Raw genomic sequence first — 20695 nt, 5'->3', positions numbered from 1 at the left:
AACAGTGCTGCTACTGAATGTCCAGACTGTGCTAAAAGCAGCCTTTTATTTTAACAGAACTGAAAAGTAAATGTCTCTGCAGAACAGAAACTTTGTTTCAAGAGGAACTACACTTTCCACACATTCAGAAATTACATTTATTAGCATATCAATTTACATACACAGGCAAGTTCTACAGTTCATGTGATGACATTACACTGCAGTCTTGAGCTCGCCTACAGCTTTGCAGTTTGCTGCTATTCACCACAGATCAGCTCCTACAAGAAATTAAAAGTACAAATAACTCGATTCAAGGTACATTTTAAAGAAAAGGTAACCTCAGATCAGGAACAGAAGCTGTTCTATCCAGAACAGGAAATATTTCAGCTGCTTGTGATGTATGGGATGGCACAAATAAAGGTACAAGCAGCATCCGTCTCACAGAGAGCAGATAACCCACATAAGGAATTTGCTGATCAGGGGAAGGAGCAGTTCAGAGAGGCTGTCTGCTGGCTTAGCAAGTATCAAACGTGAAAATCACAGAGAAACCTGTGAGCGTCACTACAGAGCCGCAGCTGTTCTGTGTAAGCTCATACCAAGACTGACCAACCCCCAAGAGGTTCAATGCGGGGTTTGACAGCCGGTCCATCTCACCTCACCGATGGGACCAGGCTGTTCCCATCCCACCCGTAACCAGCTCACCAACACCTGCGCGCATTCGCCCCGCACCGGCCGCCATCCCTCCCTCCCATGCCTGGAAACGGAGCCGATTATCCCCAGATACTGGGGATTAATGGACTCAGCAGTCACAGACTATCGCTAACGCCACTCTTGCCCTACAGAGCTCCAGCCACGCACCCAGCCCACCCCACCCCACCCACTTACACTTCATTCCTTTTTGGGTTTCACCGTTTTCACCGTGGCCACCGCTGCCCTCTCCGCCTCCGCTTTGTACTGCGGCTTCATGGCGGCCCGCACGGCCTGGGCGCAGATCTGCGAGTAGCGGATGTAGCTGCGGCCGGGGGGACAGAGGGCGGTGAGACCCGGGCCCGGCCCCAAAGCCGCCTCCCCCGCCCCAACCCCGCGTTCCCCCGGCACCGCCGTGACCCCGCCAGGCGCTCCCTCACGGCGGGGCCGCCGCCGCGGCCGTACCTGAGCCCGGCCTGTCGCCAATACGCCACCATGGCTGCGGCTCCGCGGGCAAGGTCAGCGCGCGCCGTAGGGGACGTGCCCGCCGGCCAATCAGCAGGCGGGAACCGTCCACGCGCGCCGCCGTTCGCGGGCGCGCGCTTCTGCCAGCGACCAATCAGAGAGCTCCGTTCCGGGGCGCGGCTCCCGCCCTTTCCGCCTGACGCGCTACGGGCTCGCCCCGCCCCTTCCCCTCGGCCCGGGCGACCCCGCGGCCGTGAGGGGCGGTGGGCGGGGCCATGGCGGCTCCGGGCTGGGCCGTGAGGGGTGCTGGGCGGGGCCATGGCGGCTCCATGCGGGCTCCCGTGTGTGCCCTTCCCGGCATTGGAGCCTCCCGCCTCCGCCGGTGGCCGGCCGGGGCCTGCCTGACTGTCAAAACCACGGCAGTCGGTTCGGTGCTGGTCATTTGCCAGAAATACACGAGATGTCAAATACCTAAAGAACGTAAGTTAAAGTCCAAGTTTTCTGTGAGGCTCGTGGCTGTTTATAGAGCCCTGTGTTAGTTACACATTAACTCCTTCCACAGAAATCCTGTTGTAATCGAAGAATCCGAGCAAGTTAAATGGGCGTCTTTTGCACCTAAATCTGTTCTTACCCCTCTGTACCATTGCTTCCTGTTTTTTTCTAGATGACATATTAAAAAGAAAACCATTTTACAAGCATATGGAGCCAGTGATGTTTTTTAAACAGAGTGTTTTAATTTTGATCTGTGTGTGGCCAGGCTGTGACAGTTCTGTCTCATGGGACACAGTGCCTTGCCATGGGCTTCCTTTGGATGTTGATACAAACACCTGAAATTCAATAATTTCCTCTAAACAAACCCATAAAAGACAACATAGCAAACTAGAAGCTATTGACACAAAGAAAAAAATAGTCAGTTTCCCAGATATAATAAGCAAAAAGCTAGTAGAAGATTCAAATAATTTTTGATAGGTGAGAAATTTGGTCCTAACCTAATGGCCGTTTAAATAATACAAAATACTTAAGGAGATTAAATACTGGCTTTTAAACAAATCTTTGCGCTTGTGTCTTGTTCTCCTTTATTTCCTTTCATCCAAAGTCAAACCATTTTTAAAGCACAGAGTAATTTTCAGCTTTATTAGAGATCTCATTTAGTCCAGAACCTTTGCAATTAACAACGCACATGATAATGTCAGGGAAGAGCCACCAGAACAAGAAGAACAATTGTTCACCAGATATGTCAGTCTGTGTCCAGCATACACCAGTGAGATCTGGACTAGTGATCTGTATTTTTTTAACTGCTAAACAACTCTGCTCCTATAGAATTTTGGATTAATTTCTTAAATACACATATTGCAATTGTTCCTAATTAATTTTAAAGAAATCAGTAGTGTAAACGAGGCAGAAAACAAGTCTTACTTCATACATTTGTTTTCTTCTTTATTTTTGTGTGAAACATATTTTAATTTTGTGACAGACGTGGCATATTGGAGCAAAGCTTTCCACTTTGCAGAAATTAAATGAATTAAAAATATTTGTTATGACAAACATGTTTCTGCACTTTTAACACAGAAAGGTGCCAGTGACATTGAAAGGAAATATATTTGGTTTCGAAGCCCCAGTCATAACAATGATAACAAAAATATACAAGAGAGCACCAAAGATTTTGGGAAGCCCCTCTGTGCTACTTAAGCAGCATATTTGATACAAGACAAGTAATGCAGTACTTACATATATTGAGAAAGGGGATGTTACATGCAAACACTTCTTTAATGGGAACACCTGATGATTTGATAGGTAAAATAATTAGCACTAAGATTATTTTAAGCCTCCTGGGCAGCCCAGGCCCCACAGATGGCTGGGCAGAGAAAAATCATGCCAGTAGAGTTGGACACTTTTTCCCAGCTAGATGCCCCTCTATTCCTGCCCCACAGCTTCTCTGGCTCCTCTCCCTAACCCACTTCTCACCTGAGTTTTGCTCTACAATCTTCTTTTCCCACCACATTTTCTCTCTCTGTGTGCCTCTGCCTGCAATTCTGTGAAATTAACTCAGATACAAATCCATAATGGAGATACACAACCTGGATGCAATTACTTACACATTTAACTCTATTTACTATTTGTTGGTCTTGATAGATAAAAATTCAGCATGAACTGAAAAAGCCAAGCCTTTGGGAGAGGTACCAGCCATGAGTGGGTATCAATCAGTGACAGAAACTGTGCTCTACAAAAATTCCAGAATAAATATTGATGTTTATGCAGCTGTTCCAAGGCACCGTTACAGATTTGCAGGACCTGTTTTCATGCCCAGTTTAGATGCCAGGAGACATTTTGTAAAGCCCTAAACTTTGCTCAGGTAGGAGTTTTCAGCAGGAGAAGAAAGGAGAGAGCAGAGGAAGGAGAGAAGTGTGGCAGGACAGGGGGAGGTTGCAGGGAGAAGGGGAGGGCGGGCAGGGTTAGATGCACAGGTCCAGGGCAGCCGCCGCAGCGCGATTCGCAACATCCAGGAACGTCAGCGTGGACAGGTCTGGGGGAACCAAGGACGTCAGGTTGGACATGTCCAGAGAAACTGAGGGACTGAGGGGAGAAGCATCCTGGAAGGTGAGGCTGGAGACATCCAGGAAAGGTGCAGAGATGAGGCTGGGAACGTCCTCAGGAGCTGATGAAGATAATCCAGAGGAGCGCTGAAACATGAAATAGTTTAAATCGGTCAGGTCTAGAGATTCCGACGAGGTGGAGGAGCTGTACTCAGCCACAGCTGGGGAGCATGGAGGGATTGTACAGGAAAAGTCCAGGGAAGCTGAGGAGCTGTGACTGGAAACATCTGTGGAGGACGAAGAAGTGAGACTGGAGAGGTCGAGGGAGAGTGAAGAAGTAGGGCTGGAGAAATCTGTGGATAGAGAGGTGACACTGGAGAGATCTAAAGAGATTGAGGAGCTGTCACCAGACTGATCCGGGGAGCCTGATGAAGTGGGACTTGATAGGTCCAGGGACACTGAAGAGGAGAAACTGGAGCGCTCCCAGGAGTCTGAAGAGGTGAGACTGGAGAGCTCTAAGGAAATTGAAGAGGAGGTACTGGAGAAGTCTGAGGAGAATGAAGATGTGAGACTTGAAAGGTCCAGAGAGGATGAAGAAGTGAGACTGGAGAATTCCACAGAGGATGAAGAGCTCAGACTGGATAAATCCAATGAATCTGAAAAGGGGATTTTAAAGAGTTCCAAGGAGGCTAAAGTCTTGGCACTGGAGGGGTCCAGGGAGGCCAAAAGAGTGAGACCAAGTAGGTCCAGGTAGGTTGAAGAGATGACACTGAAAAGCCAAATAAATCCCCAACATGATGGGTGTTAAATCAGGAGCATTTTAAACAAAAGATCTCTATCATCACATCAAAACAAAAAGACAGCATTACCCCCCCCCTTTTTTTTTTTTTTTTTTAATGATTCAAACTCTGTGCTTGGTCTCAGTAGTTTCTCTTTTGGTGCAGAAAAGCTCAGTAATAGGAGCCCACAGAATCATTGAGAACATTGTGCCTTTCCAGGGCACCAGTACAGCATCACATGTACACTTGCAGTCAGTCTTCTGTCTTCTCTCCTGGCATGTCTGTCCTTGCTCAACCAGATTTGTTTTTCTCTGTAGTATGTGCAGGATTTGGTTTTGGAAGCTAATAGTGTGCTAAACTGATTCTGTGTCTGAGAAATACACATTCCAGCAACAGCAGTTCTAACTGTTATCAGATAAAAAGAGGTCTTATTTTGTTACCTTTTTTTCATACCTCTGGATAGAAAACCTGTATAGTAACAATAATTTTTTATTTGTGCTAGTTTTGAATTGTTAATAAAAAGATCATAAAGAGAAGTTGTGGTAGAAGGCAGACATGATTAAGAAGGGAACAGAACAGCTTAAATTTCAGTTCAAAAAGGTGCATCTAATTATAGTGTGAGTAGATCAAGAGGCTGATCCACAGCTGCCTTCTCTCATCTCCAGCCCGTGCTGCAAAGCTCAGAGCACTCAGACCCGTGGCTGCCTCTCCAGAACAGCACAGGGAGCACAAAAAGCTCTTCCCTCGTCACAGCCACATTTTATGGACCAAGAGGTGCAAGGTCCAGGAGGCTGCAGTGAACACACCCCAGCTTTGCCCCTGTTCTTACACAACCCACGTGCAGATGAGTGTGTAATGGATTTAACTTAATCACCACGGGTGCAACTCCCCCCAGGTCACCTCTTGACTGAGGCAGGTGTCTGCAGAGCAGCCACTGAGCTGGAGGGGCCCTCACTGTGCAAACATCACAATCGTGGGGATTTAGCACAATGCAAAAATTGCCACGCTAAAAACAGAGCTGCTTATGTACCATTGATAAGACCCCCAAAAGTTCCTGAATATATTTAACACTTACAGATAATGCTGCTGTAATTTAAGAGCTGTTGCAACATGGTTGCAATTATTTCTAGAGTACAATGTTTATAGATCAAAAGGCAAAACAAATTACTTTTTCCAAATATGCATTATTTATGATGAAATGACAAATTTGCTTGCTGCCCTGTATTGTTAATACAACATAAAAGTAATTAACCCCTTAAAAAAATCCCTTGCTATCTAAAAGCAATTCAACTTTGTGACTACCTTTAATCTCAAAGTTTTCTCAAGTGTATTTTACAGGGGAGAAATAAAAATTAAAAAAGGCAAATTACAATACAATAAAAAGCCAGTGTCCAACAGTCTATAAATTCCATCATCTCTTCACTGAGTTCTTTCTGTCTTAATTTAAAATAATGAAGTTACTGCACTTTTTCCTATGAAATAACACTGTCAAGAAATGTGGAATTACGGTCACCTTTGTACAAAATGTAGAGGTCAGTAATAACGTTTCCTACCTTGGGTAGCTGTGGATTTACCTCCTTTCTCTGCCTGGGTAAGCCATTCTGGGCTGTGCTGGTAAAGCTCTGCTGTTCCCTCTGCTCTGACCCTAATCTGCTGCACAGCCCCTGGGAATGATGCCATGCTGATGACAATCCAGTCACCAGCACCCTGCTAAATCTCCTGTCTGAGCACAGCCCTGCACACAGTGCCAGCAAACACCTGACTGGAGTCAGCTCCAATCTTGAGAGGGAGATTCAGTTCTGTGCTGCTTTCTATGACAGGACAGTATTTTGAAGGTTACTTGATGAAGATGTTAATTTTCAACTTCTGGACACCTGGATTCAAAGTAGAAATAATTTTGCATTGTCAGCCAAGTCTCAGCTGTCCATTCTACAAAATCTGGCATAAATGGCCTGAGGAGGACCCAGGATCTGCAGAGGAGAATTCAGGTACACTCAAGTTTCAAAAATTTTGTGTATTACTTCCTCTTTTCATGTGGTTAATGACTTGTGTTACTTTTTAAATGTGGTTATGACAAAATAGCATCATGATGTAAGGTATTCTGTCCACAGCTGGTGCCCATGGTCCTCCTAAGGAAAGCAATGAGTTCAGCTTGGTTGTAACATGTAGCCTTACCTTTAGAATAATTCAGTTCTACAGCAACAGGTAAAGCACAGCTATGGAGTTATTTAGGATAGAAATTAACAGATCCTGAGGCAAGTGAAAGAACAACCTCCACCTTAAGAAAAGGAAGGATTCTAAAGTGACTCACTGCTTCCACACGAGCTCTTCAGCAGCACTCTTCAGTTCTTCCATAAACGTGAACCTCAGCAGGCTCCTGGCCTTCCCTTTGACCCAGTGCTGTCAGGGCCAGGAGATTGGAAATGGTGCAGTTATCACACAGTGGGGGCTCATGTTTACTATGTTTGACATTTATTGGAAATACAAATGCAAGTACAGACCACAAGAGACAGATCAGCAATGTTGTAGGAAATGCTGGTTACAATTTTTCTGGTTTTTTTTGAAGCAAACCCTTGGCTGGCACTTGTGGTTCAGAGCTGTGGCTGAACAGGGGCTGGTGCCCATTGGTGGGCAGGGATCCATCAGAGCCCTCAGCACTGATCTGCTCACATCACATTCCTCCACCTCTGCCCCTCCACTTCCTGCATCCCTTTCCCCTTTTTTAAAATTCTTTCCTCCTGGCCCTTCAGTTCTGTTCCTCCAGCTGTAGCTGCTTTCTCCTCCCCATTTCCTCCATTCCTTCCAGCCCCAGAGCCTCCCTGCCCTGCCCCTCTCCCCTGGAGCTGCACCCACCCACAGCAGCCCACAGTGGCTGCAGCAAAGCTGAACACAGCTCCCAGCCCGTGACAATCTTCCCACAGCATGGATGCTCCACAGCAAGCTGTGAATGTGCATTTTAGGATATGCATCTCAAAAACAGCCACTCACTCCATGGATTTCTTCACCTTCAGCCCTCTCATTTTAGATTACTCACCTCATAGCTCTAAAACACATATAGATCAGAAAGTTTCAGGAATTAGCTATAATTGAAACAAAATTTTATTTAAAAAGGACCACATACAGAAAGCCATACTCTGACAGAATGAGAATGCAGGCATATAAATAAAATAGAAGAAAGAAATGTATTATCTTTCAAGAAGTTGTTGAATGCCTGTAGAAATTAAACAGTAAGGTTTTTTTCAGTGCAAGGCCAAACTGTGAGTTCTACTATGCAGTCCCTAGTGCAGAAAAATTTGGAAATGAAAAAACTGACTTTAGAATATCAAACGATGCTAATGACTGAGCAAACATATAAAATGAATTTCAAGCTAAGCATTTTCATCAGAAATGATGGTACAGTTTTGCAAAAGTTTCACATACACTTTTAAAATTGAAATGTTATTTCAGTTGTAATAATCTCCTGTAAAAGTATGGCAAACCTCAATGACTTAAATTAGTAAGGTAGTCTCAAGCCATTTCTGTTTAGAAAAATATTCTGTTTAGAATAGTTAATTTTTAAAAGTTATATATCTATATTCCTGTTTTCTTCCCCCAGCACACACCTTATGGAAGTGTTCTTGTTTGTTAAAATAAGCTCTGTAAGCAATTTGATCTAACAGAAATGGCATGCAAAATCAAATATGCTGGGCAGGGTGACATTACCGTTCATAAAGGCTACAAGAGCCTTGAAATCACTTGTAAGCTTAGAAACAAAATTCCAGGAAAAGCCTTGGGCACCAAAATACCACATCAGCTCCTTCTGGGCTGTGCCTTTGCCTTTTCCTGCTCACCCTGAAGTGCCCAGCAGAGCCTGCAGTGGCTCAGCCCAGCACGTGCCAAGGGCTGACCTTTCCCTTCCTCAGGGAGTGACTGTGACAGCACCAGGAACCACCAGGAGAAACCCCTGAGAATGCACAGGGCCTTGACTGGGGCAAATCAGCTCAAAGGGTGAAGGGAACTGCAACTCAGAACTCAGGTTCAAGTGAAGCACAACACAACAGCCACTGCATGGGGCAGGTTATTTCTGATCAACTCAACAGTATATTGTTAAATATTATTTCCTTTTATGTTCAGGTATCTCCTCAGCCACCTTCACAAAGGTTTTTTAGTCTTTAATTGGTTCTTTGAAGTGAACACCTACTACTGTAGCAGCTTACAAGATTTTAAGGCTCTGTGCTTATCGTACCTTTACATAATGGGCTTTTAGAAATGGAGATACTTGTGGCAGAAGTTTAAGATAAAATTTGACTTTAAGGTACTGCATGCCCAGCTCATTGATGTTGCATTTAGGAGCAGGATTTAGATCTTGGTAGGTAGGTAAGAGACACTTTGATGTTTTACCTATAGTGCCTGAAAAACAACTTGAGTACCGTGTTAGTTCAACCAGTCAAGTTAAAAAGGTTATCAAAAAATATTTTGTACATTCTTTTATATTTCAAGCATCAAGTAATAAGCTTTCTGTTAAACCAAGTTGTATCACACAACTGTCAAAAATCAACAAAAAGAACAATGCTGGAACAACCATTCTGCTTAATTTTGGGCTTGGTCCCAAAAGAGGTAGTCCATAAGTCACACAAAAAATAAAAGTTAGCCTAACATGCCAGTGTCCTCCACCATATGCAGCCTCAGCACTAAATGAGGCTATTTCATATCTGCAAACATTATAAGTTAGTGTTCATGTAAATACAGGAACTACACTTAAATTTATTTCTTCATCGGTCCAGCTGACCCAATATATTAAACAGCCTTTGAGCCTCAGCCTTGGGAAAAATCCAGCTTCTCTCCAAATTAAATTTATAACGTGCCTCATACACACATCCTTTAAATAACAAAGGATACATGTATCCAGGCCTGGAGAGAGGCTGCAGGTCGTTTAGCCTCATTAGTGATTCTAAGAACTATTATCATTTCTCTACAAATGCTGCTGCTGCCATCGAATTCCTCATGGTTCCTCTTGCTGAAGCTGCCAACTCTTCAATTTCAGCATTCAGTCTTTTAATTACCCATTCCAATGCTTCACGGCCCTGCAGTTAAAGGAAAGTTTATTGGTGTATAAATCTTAGTGAATAAGTCAATCAGTTAAATTCTTACTGAAAATGACTGAAGTCACAGTAGTTGAAAGAGGAAGGAACAGAAGCACATGCCTCTGATGTTATTTCAATAACTGCAGTACTGAACATGTTCTGCCTTTGATTTCAGGACAACAATTCCTTATATCAGCAGTTTTCACATTATGATCCACAAAAGACTTTTTATCCAGCCTGCTTTATCATTCTCGAGGCTGAACTCAAGGTATCTCTGGACTGCCAGAGGACAGACTCAGCTAAAATACTGCTCCATTGCTCCCACATGACTGTTCATACATTCTGTATGAATGTAGATCCTTTCTGACAGCAAAAATGAACAGATGGCATCAAGAGGGCAGCAAAAGAATGACAGTGTCACACTGCTTGAAGATGTTTTCTCCAGTGAAGATTCAGAGAGCTTTGCCAATAACAATTTATCTTATCTCCATTCACAAGAGGAAAACGAGAGGAAGTTCAGCATGCTGAGCATTCAGTGTCTGCAGTAAAGGCAGCAGAACCATGTGGCTCCTTTCTAAGATTGCTGACAAAGCCAAAAAGTAAACCAGAGATCTTTATTCCCTTTGACATTTAGCCAGTGATCACACATTTCACACAAAGGCCATACTTACTTTTTTAGCATTGGAGGAAATTGTGTTTGCCATTAGCCCTTCCAGGTAACTGCTGAGACTGACACCTTTTACAGATATTATTGCTTCTTGTGTCAGAATGGTTCTGAAACAGAGCAGGAAACTGAATTACTCTGAGCAGTTTAAAAGAGAAACCCCCTCCTCCCCCACAAGTACATTCCCTCATCAGCTTTGCTCTGTAACACAGAACTTCTTGCCCCCTGAACACAACCCACTGCCACACTGTGTAATTGCTTTATGCTTCTACCTCTAAAATTAAGCCCAAGGGTGCCTGGCAAGTCCAAGGCTCCCTTTGTGTCTCTCAGCCATTTCCATCTTTAGCAGAAGGATGTTAAGAGTGGAAACAGCAGATCTGGAGTTACTGTATACTGGGAAAAGTATTAAAACATCCCCTTCAACAATAGGGATTGAACATTTCTGACTATCATGACAGAAAGAACTCCCATGTTAGAATCCCTAGAACAATCTTTCAGAATTGTCACCACTTCCAGCAGCACAGATTCACTAAGCTCTAAGTTAAAACACCAAGCAACCACCAAAACACAAACCTCTAGAATTAGAGGCTAAGGGCATTATCAGTGTGGAACAAGGAGCTGAAAACTGCAGATGTACACAAATTCACACCCTGAACTAGACTGGACTGGACTCCAGCACAGAATGACACAAAGTCTCCCAGGGCTCAGCAGAACCAATGTCACTGCATGAAGTGACAGTCCATTGAATCCTGGTTTAGACAATCTCCTGTAAATAAAAGCCATGTAACCCTCATCTTCTGATCAAGGGAAACCAGGGACATTTTCAAAGCAAAATCCAGTCAATCTCAGAGCAGGGAGGTACTCACTTGTGTGGTTCCTGAGGGTGTGGTTTATAGACGAGCCTCTCATCGACTGACACGAGGTTTGTAAATGAAATCTGCAGAACACAGGACAGGATTACCCTTTAATACAAATAACAGAATACTACAGAGAGCAAAATGTCACATGATTAGGAAACAGTCACAGTGCACCTACACCAAGAGGCTTTAAAACATTTTTTCTTAACACCACCCCCTCCCCCAAAACTCCTCCTGCTCATCAGTGTGTTCACAGCTTCAGCAGTGACAAGATCCAAAAGCCAAGCAGCTCTTTCCTGAAAACCAGAACTGATCAACTCTAACCACGTTACTTAAACCTTTAACTTGTACTATTCCAATGCAATTCTCAAGTTATTTTCAAGATGATTTTCCTTTTCATAAGTACAAGGTGTGTTCCATTTGAGAGGCACAAACACAACTACTTACATTACAGGATTTAAGCTCCATTGTTTTTTTCACAGGGTCAACAACAGAGTGCTCCTGCACATACGTCCTTGTCCTGCAGGTACCAATGAGCTGGAGACAGGCAAACAGAGATGGCATCAATTCCACAACCCACTGCAATTCTTCATGCCTTTAAATGCAGTGGTTATGCATTGAACAGACACCAAGAGAGCACAGTTAGGGTTTAGCTTAAAACAAAGCTATTCAGCTGAGGTAGATCTCATTTTCCAGATGGAAGCAGCCTAAGGTGCAGATTTGGCTGTAGGGTCACTGTTAAGCTTTCCCCATACATTAATGCTTAAGCCATTAAACTTTTAAACCATTACAGTTGTGAAATGATACACATCTATTACAGCAGCTGGCTCAGGAGCTTCCCCTCCCTGCGGTGTCCCTTTGTGGCCTGTGACACAACACCCACCGATTTCACAATGGCCGGGATTCCCCACTCGGTGCTCAGGAGCCGGTGGCTGTGCAGCTTCCCGCTGGGATCCACGTGCCTGTCCAGGACATCGACGCCCACCACGCTGGGGTTCATGGGGTTGGGGTATTTCCTCATGGCAGCTGTCATCACAGTTTCCCAGGGGTGACTGCACAAACACAAGCAGGACACCAAGTTGCACACTCTGCTTGCAATAGGATTGTGTCCTTCCCTGAAGAAAAACCTCTATTTCGTTGAGTGGGCAGCGCACATGAAAACACAACATACCTGATTAACTGGGTGTGCTGGTTCTGTTATAACTGGAAAAGATTTTTTTCCCTGTGACACAATGCCAAAAGACTGCACTTTATCCCGATTTTCATAATACTGGAGTGATTTAATAAAGTTTCTACTTCCCTCCAACGAGTTCTCCCTCAGATTATTTTAACACAGGAGTCTGGAGCGCTCGGCACCGGGCAGGCCCTCACGGTGTTCGGGAGCCGGGGGCAGTACAAGGACGCCGCTCGGAGCCGGCAGCGCGCTGGCCCCGCAAGGTTCAGCCCCTGCCGAGCTTCCGCAGCCCCGAGCACCGGCCCCGGGAGCCTCCCCCAGCCCGGGGGAAGGTCAGGGGAGCCGAGAGGCCGCGGCCCGGAGCGCCCGGGGGCGGCCCTGGCCCGGTGCAGCCCCACAGCCCCCGGCCAGCCGGAAAAAGCCCCCCGCTCTCGGGGCCGGCCTGTCCGCCTCCCGCCGCCTCCCCGCACGGCACGGCACTCACTCGAACACGTGCTCCGAGGTCCAGATCTTCATGGCTGCGGGGCCGCTCCCGGCCCGGCTGCGCTCCGGAGCCGCCGCTGCCGCCGCTCGGCTCCGCGGGCCCGGCTCTGCCGCCGGCGGCGCGCGCCTGCGCGGACAGCGCCCGCCAATCGCCGCCCGGCGCCGCGCTGACGTCACGGGGCGCGTCCCGCGTGACCGGGGCCGTGCCCGGCCGGGGACATTCGGGGTGAGGTTGGGGCGGCCCCGGGCGCCGCCCGTGACCCTCGGCCTGGGCTGGGCTGGGCTGGGCTGGGCGTGAAGGGCGCGCCCGGGCGTGGCACCGCCGGCTCCGCCGCCCATCGCGCAAAGACGGGCGGGTGCGGTCTGTGAGCCGCGCTGCGGTCAGGCCGGGGCTCGCGCGGCCCAGCCCGACCCCGCCGCCCCTCGCCCCTTACCCAGGCACGGCGGTGCCGGGGCTGCGTGTGCCCGATGACGTCACAGCACGGCCGCAGGTGGCCGATGACGTCATAGCACGGCAGTTCCCGCGTTGTGCCGGCAGGGGGCGCGCAGGCGGGTGTGACGTCACGCGAGCGGCGGCGCGGCCCAGCCCGGCCCGGCCCGGCCCGGCCCGGCGGGTTTTGTAAGAGGTTTCGTAAGGGTTTCATAACCCGCAGCGCTGGGGCTGCTGCCGAGCGCCTCCGGTCATGGGGATGAAGCAGCGGCGCTGACGGCGCTCGTAAAGCAGCGGGCGCGGCCCCAAACGCGGCCACAGAGCCACGGGCCAGGCTCGGCACGGCCCCAGACGCACCCACACAGCCACGGGCCAGGCTCGGCGCCATCGAGCGCTTCGTGCTCACCCTCCCGTCAGTGCCGGGTGCCGTGGCTCGGAGCGAGCGGTGTTGGTGACAAACAGCGGCAGCGCTTCGTGCACAGACACCGAGTGACCTCTGTGCGCCCCTCACCGCACAGAAATAGCCTCAGTGGAAAAGCACAGGGGAACCTTCCCCGAAACAGATCGGATCACACGGAGCTGACACCGCCGGCCGTGCCAGGAACCCCAGCCAGGCGGGGAGCGCTCACCGGCAGTAAATGTCCCCTGTGCATCCCAACATAAATCAGCAGCTTTGTTACAGAGAAACTGCTGTTTAATGAGAAATACCGGGTTCAGCCAGTAGCAAATCCTTAACTGAGAGCTGTTAAGCTAATAAATTTTTGCTGGACATACCTGTCTTGATTCTATATTCCCTGACTCCTTCACCTCATTATTCCTGAGCGTGGCTAACTCTGCTGATCTGCCAGAGTGGACAGAGTTACTGCTGGGAGATTGTGAGGCAGCTCTAAATCCATTGTACCTCGATACCCACCGAGTGATTTTTGCAACTGGAGAATTTTGCAAAGGATGTTAAAAATGCAAAGCATTTTGAGAGGTGTCAGCATGACACAGTTGTGGAAGGCAGTGACCCTGAAACAGGCAGGGACACTGCAGCAGATATCCATCCCTTATCCATCCCTTATCCATCCCTTATCCATCCCTTATCCATCAGGCTGCCTGTAGCCTCTCGTCAGGTTTTTTTTCTTTAAAAGAAAAGTTATCTACTGGAAGCAAAGCAAAATGTCATCTCCAAGAAGGAGGCATGCCAACATATGGTGCAGATTAGGAGCTAGATTTCAGCAGTTCTTGCTCATGTAAACTTCAGGCTATTTTAACAGGAGATTTGTTAAAGTAGCTTTCTATATCTGAGTGATACCAAGTGTGGAACTACTTATAAACCTGTCCTGTAAGAGAAATAACACAATTATAAATAAAACAGCCAGACTTTAGGAAAATGAAATGCGCATTTGTAACTGCAGAATAAAAAGTGGCACATCCTAAACATTAGAATTATTTATATACATTATAATACCATAAAATCCAATAGCTTTGCCCCTGTGTGTTGTCAGTATCTATCTAATAACTGAAATAAAAGAAAACATTCTGTCAGTTGAGTTTGTCCAGTCCCAGGCAGTACCAAAATGATCACTGAGGATGATGATGGACACCTACAAGAGAACACAAAAACCTGTGGAAACCCGTGATGAGATTCCTTATGTGCCTTTCAGGGGCTGTTTGCTCACAGCTGCGAGGTACAACCGATGCCTGAAATGGGCCTTGTGATTCTATGTTTCAGATTTTGGCAGAGCAATCCCCTTGGCATAGCTAAGAAATACTGGAATACTGGAAATTGCTCCAGGAATTCTGTGGGAAAGTGCTCTGGGGTCCCAAGCAATAAATCTGCTCAATGAGGCATGAAGATTTTGTATTGCCAGACCCATGTTTGCCAGCAGGGAGGTGTGACTTGTCCCCTTTAAGCAGCCTCATAAAAACCTTCTAATTTTGATCAAAAAGCATAAATATCAGGAAGTAACTCACAGCCCCAAAGTCTCTTTATCTGCAGCATTGTATCCAGATCATTCCTGCTCTCCATAGTGGGTACCAAAACCCCAGATTGTGAAACCCAATCAGGCCTACACTACTGTGTAAAAATACAGGTATTGTGTTTCTATTTGGAAAGCAAACAGCACCCTGGTTCAGAGCCCTGCTCCAGAGATCAGCCAGGGCACTCTGCAGCACAAAATGTCACTGAATTCCACCCTGGGAAGGGTTTGGTGACAATGGCAGTGACTCAAGCTGCACTTCGGAGGGAAATGAATGCCTGGAGTGCCATTCATCATGGGTCAGCAGAGCTGAGCTGTGCAGAGGTGACACTGCAGGGGATGATTCAGGGAGGGGTGAGAGGGGAAGGCTCTGAGCTCACCTGCTGTGCTCCCTGCAGGGGCTCTGGTTGCTGCTCTGCTTCAGGTATCACAGCTCTGCACTTTTCACATGCCAGCTGAGGTGTTTCTTACACTTCAGAAAATTGTATTTTGTGGTGTATTTCCCCCCTGTGATATTCTGAAATATGGCTGTGCTGCAGTAACACAGCAGTTCCTTGATCTGAAATCCAAGTTTTATTGGTGTGAAATATTGGTATTCACAGGCAATATTAATCAAAACCGTTCAAAAGTTTTGCTCTTTTCTTGAGCTGGAAAAACAAATTCCCACTCCCTCTGTCAATCTGGCAGTTGAAATGATAGAATATTGTCAATGTTTTCTTTTCCAGACATACCTCTTCAGTGACTTCCATGGTACAATTCCTCATGGCTGCCCAGCTACAAACACTCTTTCATCAGCTGTCAGTTCAGGATCAGCCTCCTCGTGTTTGGCTGTATTTTCCTGAATGTACTTCTCAGAGAAAACTTTTGTTGGATAGCAGAGCTCCTTTTCAGTGCTTCCAGAACTGGCTCATTAATTCCTGGCAAGTCATAATGCATCCCTGCATGACAAGGTCACATCAATCAAATGGTGCTTTTAATAAAAAAATACTTTTCTTGACAGAAAGAAAGCACAGCAATAACTCAGGGAGGTACCTACTCCTCTAGCTTTGCCCATACTTTAATAGGAGTTTTGTTCAAGTAATTTTGATCTTTCCAGATTTCTGATTAATATCTAAAGAAGACACCAATGAGGAAATGCCACCGCTACAGAACATTCTGGAAAAGTGGTGTTAGGCACAAATGAGTTTCCATGATGAGACCTTTATTAGGTCAGAACAGAGCTCACACTGTAGCAGGGATTAACATGCTTTGGTGCATCTCTTTGTCTCTTCAGAGAAACATAAATGGAATAAAATTATTTCCCTTTCAATACTGAGAATGTATTTTATTGAAGTAACCAGCATTCTTTACCAGTTTTACCTCCTTTGCAAGGCATTAACAGTTTCACTGCCACTGCTGCAGCAATCTGCCCTCCCACCCCAAAGCCCTTCACCTTCCTTCAGAACAGATGTTGTCCTAAATTCCTCATCCCTGAGGCCTGGAGCCCTCCTTTGGCCCAGGGCAGGGGAAGGACCAGAATGCAGCACAGAGCACTTGGGAGCCCTGAGCTCCCTGAGCCTCCCAGCCTGGGGCAGGGGAGCTGCGCTGCCGGAGCGCCCCAGGGCAGCTGCTCTGCAGCGCTGCCCAGGCTGGGGAGCTGCCCTGGGGGAGCTGCCCTGGTGCCACCTGAGGACAGTTATTTCTGTCCTTGGGCTGCTGCTCTTGTTGCTCTGGGACAGCTCATCACGTGGCCAGGATGAGCCCTGTGAGGAACAAGGCACCCAAATTTCTGTTTGCACAGTGAGCCATAAATGACATGGGGAAATGACAGGAAGGCCCTGCTGGTGCTGCAGAGCAAGAACAACTGATCAGGGCTGATTTGGCCAGTGCTGTGCACCCCAAAACACCCACTGGAACCAGCTTGGCTTTAGCCAGACCTGCAGCAGTTCTCTCAGTTCCGTGCATTTGTTCTTCACCTGCTGACAAGCACTGCCTTGTTTGTATCATGCAATTCTGTTCAATTCAATTAAAACACAGAGCAGTGCAGGACACCAAATGCCTGTGTTTGTTTCTGCACTTTATCAGTTGACCAGAAGAATTTGTTTTCTACCCTGTAGTATTTGCTTCCTCCCTCAGTTTGAAGAAAAACCAGCTCATAGAAATAGCCAACAAATCTCCTTCCCTTACTCCTTCATATTCTACCAGAAATAGCCATCAAGTTGCCTAGGAAATACAAATAAAAATTTTTACAGATTATAATTTTCTATCCTCAGACTAATACCTATCACTCCCTAAGAAGCAGTGAAATGCCAGTAACCATATCAGCTTTCAGAGAAGAGATGCAGGTGTTCATATCATTACTAAGAAATCAGTTGGAGTCAATTCCTGCCTTCTGTGTGGAAAAACCACGAGAGGGGGCTGGATCACACGTGTTGTCTGTGTATTCCACTCCCTGTGTGTCCCTGTGAGAACTGGCTTTTGGATTTCTATTTGCACAAGTCCTCATCCGTGATGAAGCAGCTTTTCTCCCCTTTGCAGATATTGGTCACCACAGCTACAATTACACTGCACATCTCTCTGGGATGTGATTTCAGTCAAGCTGCTCTCAGGTAACCTGAGAACAATTCAGAGTGCAAATGTCCTGTTGTGAACCTGTGCACTCAGTGCCAGATAAGAGTGTTTGGTACTTAAGGGAAAAGCCAAGAACATCATTCACAGAATGCAGTTGAAGAAGCTCTCAACTTCTTGAGAAAGTGAGGGAGGGATATTAAAAAATATTAGGCAGTCTTTGGTTGGAGAGAGAATGGCCTCTTCATCTTGACCATGGATTTGCTTTTTCTTGGAGAAGCTCTGAAAGCAGAGTTGCAGTCAGAAGGGATATGAAAGAGTGCTATAGAAGGTGTAAATCTCCCATAGATCCTCCTGTGCTTCTCCCACAGTGCCCACAGAGGGAATGGCACACACCAGAGAGCCCCTCTGCAAACCTACAGGGGATTCAGACTGAGCATCACAGGATCAATAAGCAAAATCATTTAATATTCCACTCACATCTGAAGTCATTCTCAACAAGTGAAAACAAAAAAAAATTAGTGATAAGATCTTCAGAAACCTGTGGCCAGCTGATGTGGAAGGACAGCTTGGGATCTGCCCTGCTGATTGGTGATACTGCTACAGCCACTTAGTTTTAGCTGATTGGAGCTAAGAACATCAAGAGGAGACTGAGATTTTGTTACCTGCCATTTAACATCTCTCCCTTCCCCAAATGCCCCTGCACACCTTGAAGAACCCTGCCCAAATCCCACCAATATCCTGCCCCCTTCCCCCAATAAATTCAAACCCAGACATTATCTTTGCCTCACAACACAGAGTTTAAGTTAGGTCACATTAAAAATGTGCATTTTTAATAGAATGATCTGGGACAACCATTTGATTTTCAGATCCTTTTTGTTTTATTTTCCTGCCATAAAATGTGCCAAGAGGCTTAGAGCTGCACACCTTCAGAGTGCTGTTGCCTCATATACCTTCCTTACCCAGCATGTGATACATCTCCTGCAGTTGGGAAACACTCTGTCTAACACTGCCTACACTAACCAGGCTCTGGCACTGTTTATATAATTTGAATGCAAATAATTATTTTTCTTATCAGCTTCCTCCCCCACCTGACAACATCCAAAATGTAAACGCCCTGCACACAGGATCCCACCCAGCTGGCCTGAGCTGCCTCTGACACTCACTCTTCCACCTGCCCTCTGGGCTCCTTTGTTTTAACACTCCAATTACTACAGAGAAATGATTTACCACCTTGCACAGCTGTGCTTGCCTTTATGTTTGGCAGCAGAGGACTGAAACAGGTAGTACATGGCCCTTAAATGGCTTTTGCAAAGAACGATCTGGTTTCAATTTAAAAACTGACTCAGAATTTGTAACAAGGTAGGTGCTGTTTGACTCATTTTGACTTTTTAATTTAGGTTGTGCAGTTTCCTTGATTTTCAGAGTTCAGGCAGTTGGATTATGGCTCTACACACATCTTGTCTGTGTCAGGAGTGGGAGCAGCAGCTGCCACCAGGTGTTAGACTGAGCTCAGGTCCACGGTGGTGCACGGCTCGTGGATCAAGGGGACTGTGCTGTTGTCTGGGAAACAGTCTCTGAAACTGGGAGTGTGACAGATCCCAGCCAATAAAGTTTGCTCTTGCAAGCATCACAAACGTGCATGTGATCAAGTAGGCAGATGATGATCACATGTTATCACCCACAACTCATGAGCAAGCACAGTAACAGCACAATTAAAGACAAAACTACAAATTCTAAAGTACTTTGAAAATGCTGATGATTTTGTGTTGTTTGGAGATAATCATGTTTCTCTCCCAGTGATTCTTGTGTAATTCAAAAGATGACAACAGTTCTTATAAAAACACTGTGCTCTCAAACATTTGTTGGGTGCAACTTTCAGTGCAAAGCCTGAAGGACCAGTGATGACAGGTCATGGTCAGAATTATGTATTAAATCACAAACATAACTCATGGTCTTCAGACCTTGTTCCCTTGTCCAAAATTTCTGTCAAACTCTTTGTTTCAGAAATCTTGTGCTCCATCAGCTATCTTTGGACATGGTTTCAAGAAACCACAACCTGAAAATAAAAGTTGTGACGTTGTCATACACAAAGTACCACATGGAAGTGGCCCCTTAGTCATCAGTGCTGACATCCTCCTTGTCACCAAGGCAATGCCTAACTGTCACCAGGATAAGGATCAAATCAATAATAAAAAACAGCCTTGAGGCATGTAGGCTTTCATGTGCCTGAGGCTGACCACCCAGCTCTGCTGAAGGCAAGACATTGAATTGTTTTTGTTCTAAGTTTTGTGGGCCAGAGAACAGGTGGGTCCTGGATTTGAGAGTATTTCTGCTGTCCTTAGTGCTGGGATTGTGTTTGTTCCTGCTTTGCAGTCTCAGCAGCTGAGAACACAAAACCTCCTCTCTGGAACTACAGTCCTCAGATCTTTAACAGGAACAGCAGTTTAAGGCTCAGTCCCAGCCTCTCATCTGGGCCTGACAGTGGGAATTCCCAACCCCAAACTGGGAAGAAATGTATGGACAGGACTGACAAGTCACAGGGAAAAAGCAAGCATGGAAGTCAAAAACTGCACCTGAAATGATCCTTGTCCTTCTGGGGATGAGGTGCTTTGACAGTTTTAAATTTTTAATATCTTATCTGGCCACTGGTGGTTTCCTGTTTGTAGCTCCACTAAAAATACTTCTCTCTTCCAAAAAGCCTTCTGAGTAGTTCTCATGAGTTCCTTTCATCCAACCTAGGGGATAAACTATAAAAGAAAAAGAAATAAAAAATATTAATCAAATAGGAGAGTTTGAAATGGAAACATAATGCAAGGATCTTCCATGCAAATAAAGTAACAGAATACTCTTCATGCACAGCTGGGACAAAAGTATTTTCTTACATGGTATGCTGTAATAACATTTTAAACTGTAAAGTAAGCAGACACCATAAAATCTTCACTAATGTAAAAGTCATAGATTCCATTTAGGAAAAATCAAAATCCAAGGCCATGAGATGTTGTGATCAAAACTGTCAGAGTCCAGCTTGAGAAAATGCCTGAATCTGCATTTCCTGTAGCCACTGTC

General features: G+C 46.1%; 2 protein-coding genes and 1 long non-coding RNA gene across 5 annotated transcripts in view; all 3 read right to left on the bottom strand.

Annotated features, from left to right (window-relative positions):
* Window positions 1-119: 119 nt before the first annotated feature.
* ATP5F1E (ATP synthase F1 subunit epsilon) lies at window positions 120-1287 on the bottom strand. The gene is made up of 3 exons (XM_071446601.1): window positions 1132-1287; window positions 865-991; window positions 120-257 (listed from the first exon to the last, which is right to left on the bottom strand). The coding sequence occupies exons 1-2, from the start codon at window positions 1161-1163 to the stop codon at window positions 868-870; spliced, it is 156 nt and encodes a 51-aa protein (XP_071302702.1). The 5' UTR covers window positions 1164-1287; the 3' UTR covers window positions 120-257; window positions 865-867.
* A 6233-nt stretch (window positions 1288-7520) lies between these two features.
* PRELID3B (PRELI domain containing 3B) lies at window positions 7521-12844 on the bottom strand. Its single transcript, XM_071446598.1, is given in 7 exon segments — window positions 7521-9438; window positions 9441-9507; window positions 10179-10281; window positions 11038-11108; window positions 11476-11565; window positions 11912-12080; window positions 12687-12844. Coding segments are annotated over 7 exon segments (666 nt in total). The 5' UTR covers window positions 12719-12844; the 3' UTR covers window positions 7521-9304.
* A 1382-nt stretch (window positions 12845-14226) lies between these two features.
* The window catches only part of LOC139599362 (uncharacterized), a 19676-nt gene continuing 13207 nt past the window's right edge, over window positions 14227-20695 (bottom strand). For 2 of the 3 annotated variants that reach the window (XR_011682216.1, XR_011682218.1), the window contains exons 2-4: window positions 20203-20376; window positions 15811-16017; window positions 14227-14704 (exon numbers count right to left, since the gene is read on the bottom strand). This is a non-coding gene — a long non-coding RNA (uncharacterized lncRNA). Of the gene's footprint in view, window positions 14705-15412; window positions 15639-15810; window positions 16018-20202; window positions 20377-20695 lie in introns of those variants that run through there. The other variant, XR_011682217.1, reaches the window with a different exon arrangement.

This window comes from Agelaius tricolor, unplaced genomic scaffold (assembly GCF_023055355.1).
Source record: "Agelaius tricolor isolate 1412-34295 unplaced genomic scaffold, bAgeTri1.0.p SCAF_23, whole genome shotgun sequence".
Taxonomy (NCBI): Eukaryota; Metazoa; Chordata; class Aves; order Passeriformes; family Icteridae; genus Agelaius; species Agelaius tricolor.
The sequence above is the reverse complement of the archived record's forward strand: the minus strand, read 5'-3'. Positions and strand labels throughout refer to the sequence as shown.

Coding starts and splice junctions, on each gene's coding strand:
- ATP5F1E (XM_071446601.1), bottom strand. CDS start 1,163: ATGGTGGCGTATTGGCGACAGGCCGGGCTCAG. Junction 992..1,131: donor TGGCGACAGGCCGGGCTCAG/GTACGGCCGCGG, acceptor CCCCGGCCGCAG/CTACATCCGCTACTCGCAGA.